The following is a 5615-nucleotide window of genomic DNA, read 5'->3' as shown; positions in this document are numbered from 1 at the left end:
GCTCTTGCTCTCACCCAAATTTTCCCCTCCCCTCATGCTCTCTTTTTTTTTTCTCTCTCTCTTTTCTTCTTTCTCGCTCTTTTGTCTGTTTTGTCTGGGCTCTTCTCTTTTTCCCCCTTGCTCTCTCTTTTTTCTCCCCCTCTTCTCTTTTTTTCTCTTTCTCTTTTCCCCTCTTTTCTCTTTTCTATCTCCCCCTCTCTCTCTCTCTCTCTCTCTCTCTCTCTCTCTCTCTCTCTCTCTCTCTCTCTCTCTCTCTCTCTCTCTCTCTCCCTCCCTCCCTCTTGCTCTCGTAATTTTTATCACTTTCTCTCTCAATTTCTCTCACTCTTGCTATCTCAAGTTCTCTCACTCTTGCTCTCTCAATTTCTCTCGCTCTCACTCTCTCTCTTTCTCGCCCTTTCTGTCTGTCTGTCTCTCTTTCGCTCTCTTTCTCTCTCCCTCTTGCTCTCTCTCTCTTAATCTTTCACAAGCGTACGTTCAAGGGAATAACTGCATTTTGATTTTATCAGTTTTCAATACTTGAAGAGAGTTAGATGGATATGGTGTATGAAAGTAATGAGTGAAAAACTATCAGGCAACGAAAGGGTTATTCACTAAAGAGTCCATTCCATGGTATACTTGACATTTGTTTATCCAATTCCTTGAAAGTTTTGGAAAGAAAGTTCTTATTCTTAATACTACCATTAGCTTTATTAATATTATTACTACTATATTACTATTATAATATTTTAAAATTAAAACTTTTCTTTGCAAAACTTCAAGGGACAGTGTAAACAGATGAGATCATATAAGTCTAGAAACTACTTCTTGGTGATTAAGCACTAGGTGAGTCACTTACGTGTAAATTATTTAATTAAAATCACAGTGAACATGGTACGTATACACTCCCTATTGACATAAGTGGGTTGAGATAATAAACTTTATTACTTACCTGAAAAAGGGACTCTAAACGATCATAAGTGAGAATAACTGCAGTGAATCCTTCATTCACAGGTGCAGTGATAGGGAGGAAGAGTGGGTTGCTCACTGCTGTTGGTATAGGACGTCTGTTCCATTGTTCTAATGAACGGGCATGGGCTGGGAAGACTCGATCATTCAGGATCTTCAGAGTTGTGAGTGTAATTGCTTCCATTGTTGAAAAATATTTTTCATACAACCAGAGAACCTGTGAAGAAAATCATCATAAGGTCAAAATCCAGACTCTTCTTTCGATGAATGTCAACATTTCAACAAATATTTTCTCTCTCTCTCTCTCTCTCTCTCTCTCTCTCTCTCTCTCTCTCTCTCTCTCTCTCTCTCTCTCTCTCTCTCTCTCTCTCTCTCTCTCTAACTCACTCACTATCTCCCTCCCTCCCTCCCTCCCTCCCTCCCTCCCCTCCCTCCCTCCCTCCCTCCCTCCCTCCCTCCCTCCCTCCCTCCCTCCCTCCCTCCCTCCCTCTCTTTCCATCCCTCTATCTCTTTCCATCCCTCTATCTCTTTCCCTCCCTCTCTCTCTTTCCCTCCCTCTCTGTTCTCTAGACAGTGTTGACATTTTGATCTGAACATTACAAATTTTTCACATTCAAATTGAGTAGAATGAGATGTTTCAGCATGTCAGACCTATACCCACTCAAGTATGCAGCATTAACATAGGTACTTTACCTATATTTCTCATTTCTTCTATATAAATATTATGAAATATATTACCTCAAATTGCTACAGGTACTTTGCTTTTACTTGCTGCTATGTCCCATGCTAGTACAGATTATCAGTATATAATATTGATAATATACTGTGAAACAGGTAAAATATATGAAGACTATTACTGTAATTACTGGTTCAATATTCAGGAGACAATAATAGCTGAAAATACACAAACTAAAGATATTTTGCAAAATCACAAAGAGGCTGCAGCTGACAGGTAAATGAGAAAAATTACACTGTTTTTTTTTTGCTTTTTCTTTGGATAATTTTGTTTACTCATATATGAACTGTAATACACAATTCATGTAAGAAATACAGAAACATTCCAATACAGTATGTCATTAGGTGCTTAACATGAAAGTATTCATCCTATTTTGCAAAAACGTGTAATCAACACACAGAGTTCCAGATAATCACAAAACATATATTTTTTGTGAGTTTAATTCAGTCACTTACCCTGAGCAATAAAATATAGAATGCTTACCAAGGATAAAATGCGTGCGTGCGTGCGTGCGTGCTTGCAATGGTGTAAGCACACGCACACAGGCACGCACACATGCTCCCATGCACATACGTATCAAATATGCATATGTACATGCATGCTTGTGCAAAAACATAAGTAGAAAAACCCATCAGTTTTTCTCTCAGGCTTTGTTCACATCAAAAATATGAGTAAAATAGGAAAGAAAGTTGTCCTTCCCTATCACTCATAGATATTTAACTGATAAAATATGAGTTCAGTACCTGGTAGTAGGCCCATAGGGAATAATTCATAGTACTAGGTATCAAAGAGAGTAATAACAATTTTCTTTTTCACTCATTTAGTTGCGACAAATATTGCTGTTATCAATAACTTTCTATGGCTCATTTAGGTGCAAAAATTCCAAATGGGCTGCTAAAACAGCACACACTGTCATTTCAAACTGATTTTTACATAGAGCAAGTCAACAGAGTTAAAATCATCTGTAGTATAATTTAACTAAATACCAAATAACAACTTGATCAGACATTCAATGATACCTATACCCACTATATAAGATGTAATGAAAAATGAATTAAACAGATGCGGCACAGCATAGTACACCTGCTGTGATGCTATGATCTGTTTACATCTGGGGTTTTCACAAACTCCCAAACACAAACTCATGTAAATGACGGGATACATGCTCAGTATTGTGTAGGTGTCTTCAGATCCAGAACCAGAACCCGATCCAAATCTCAAATGGTCGGAAGCAGGATTGAGACTGACTATGGATATGAGCCTCTTATGCGTGTACCTATTCAAATAACTGGGCAAGAAATTAATACCCACCTGTTTGTGCATTTCTTCTAACCGCTTCTCAGAAATATCAGTTTTGATGGTTTGCATTAAAGTAGGCAGATCTTCCTCATATATCTGCACTGCTGCCTCTTTCCAGTCGATGACCTGAATCAAATCCAAAAACAAAATTTATTACATCAACACATAATACTTCAACTTGACAGTATAAAAGTACTATCAAAAACTTTATGACACCAATGAACTTATATCAATACCATATCTTACAGTTGTAAGCTAAAGGAGACCTGATAAAAAGAGGTAGATGTCCACTGACAAAAATATCTATCATGTTATATGTCCTTCTTATTAACAGTATGAGAGTTTATATCTGAAAGTTGGACTGGCTACAATATAAACTTATGAAACTTGGGCACAAAGAAGATAAGACAAGACAAAGTAAACTGGTTAAATCTGTTGGGATCAATATGACACTATCAAGTTGTTATAGTCTAGGAGTTGGCTAAACCAAAGTCAACATACACAAGGTCTTGTCACTTATGTCCCTATACTCCTCCATTACATCCAGACCATGGTCGAGAGCACATGAGTTCCTCAATGCCCAGTGGGCAGTTTCATCTTGTCCACTACCCCTAATATGTTGCTGTGGTGTGTTTGGTGGCCTCTACTACCAGATTCCACAGATTACAACAAGAAGAAAAAGTGAGATGAGAATTACTGATGACTGGTTTTACTTGCTAAACCCCCAGGTACATTATGAGCATAAAACTTCAAACAATGCATGCACCTACAGTGAATAAGTTCCAAATCAAAATTTTACAAGATATAATAAAAAAAATTGGTCTTTAAAAGAATCTGGACATGTAACCTTGTTGCCCTTTCAAATGAAATAATTACTTCAAAGTCACTTCAAGGCATTTATAATATTGCAAAAGAGAAGCATATCATATCTGAAGGCATGTGCATTTGTGCATATATATGTATATATATGTATATATATGTATGTATGTATGTGTGTGTGTGTGTGTGTGTGTGTGTGTGTGTGTGTGTGTGTGTGTGTGTGTGTGTGTGTGTGTGTGTGTGTGTGTGTGTGTATTTTTATATATATATATATATATATATATATATATATATATATATATATATTTATATATATATATCTATATATATATCTATATATATATATTTATATATACATATATTTATATATATATCTTTATATATGTATATACATATATATATATATATATATATATATATATATGTATATATGTATATATGTATAATGTATATATGTATATACATATATATGTATATATATGTATCTATGTGTATATATACATATATATATATTATATATATTATATATATTATATATATATATTATAAATATATATATATATATATATATAATATATGTATATATAGATATGTATTTATCTACCTATATTTATCCATCTATCTATCTATATATGTATATATCTATATATGTATATATCTGTATATGTATATATCTATAAATGTATATATCTATACATGTATATATCTATATATATGTACATATCTATATATATATCTATATTTATATATATATATACATATTTATATCTATATATATATATATATTTATATATATACATATATATATATCTATATATATACATATATATGTATACATATATATATATATGTATACATATATATATGTATACATATGTATATATATACATATGTATATATAAGTATATATATATGTATATTACGTATATATATACATATACGTGTATATATACATATGTATACATATGTATATTACGTATATATACATATACGTGTATATATACATATGTATACATATGTATATTACGTATATATATACATATACGTGTATATATACATATATATATAATATATACATAGATATATATATATATGTATAAGTATATATGTAAATAAATATATGTATATATGTATATATATGTATAAATATGTATATGTATATATATATATTCATTGTGTATATATATATGTATATATATATATACATATGCATACATACACATACACATGCATATATAGATACATACATACATACATATAATCATATATGCTACTGGCCACATTCACATTTCAGCTCAAATCAAAATTTTGGTTCTGTTACTTGGTATATCCAGATGGAAATTTGATAAGATGAATGAAATATAACCAGAAACTTGAGAAGAAAGTTACTGTTTAGTATTTGGGAGTTTTTATCCTCAGCTTGACTGTTTCTATGAATTTCTCTTGAATTGGAAATAAAATGCAATAAGAATCATTGAAAGTTTCAGGTAGATTAGAGAGGTAAAGGCTTTGCTAAAAAAACCTTCTTTTGTCTAACTACACTTTGATTGTAGTTCCTTTTGCTTCATTACTTCAAACAATCATTACTTTTCATCACATTTTCACCTGTTTTACAAAGAGTTCTTCAATTATTTTGGTAATTGATTTTTCAGGTAAATTCATTTTTAAATGTAACTTGAAGATGTTTTTTGCAATCTATTTACCAACAAAAACAGTATTCGATTACTTAGCCCAACTGAAATTGACTTCTATTTGTTAAAGAGTACGGCCCTTTTCCTAGACTCAATATGGAAGACAGGGTGAGAGTAATTGG

The 5615-nt window shown here is 32.2% G+C and overlaps 1 protein-coding gene across 1 annotated transcript in view; it reads right to left on the bottom strand.

Moving 5' to 3' along the window:
- Positions 1 to 931: 931 nt before the first annotated feature.
- The window catches only part of LOC125036743 (exostosin-2-like), a gene marked incomplete at its 3' end in the record, with an annotated part of 27240 nt that continues 22556 nt past the window's right edge, over positions 932 to 5615 (bottom strand). The window contains 2 exon segments of the mRNA XM_047629597.1: positions 932 to 1165; positions 2996 to 3109. Coding sequence (XP_047485553.1) covers positions 932 to 1165; positions 2996 to 3109 — 348 coding nt within the window.

This window comes from Penaeus chinensis, chromosome 21 (assembly GCF_019202785.1).
Source record: "Penaeus chinensis breed Huanghai No. 1 chromosome 21, ASM1920278v2, whole genome shotgun sequence".
NCBI classification, from domain to species: domain Eukaryota; kingdom Metazoa; phylum Arthropoda; class Malacostraca; order Decapoda; family Penaeidae; genus Penaeus; species Penaeus chinensis.
Note: the sequence above shows the minus strand (reverse complement) of the source record. Positions and strands in the feature narration are given on the sequence as shown.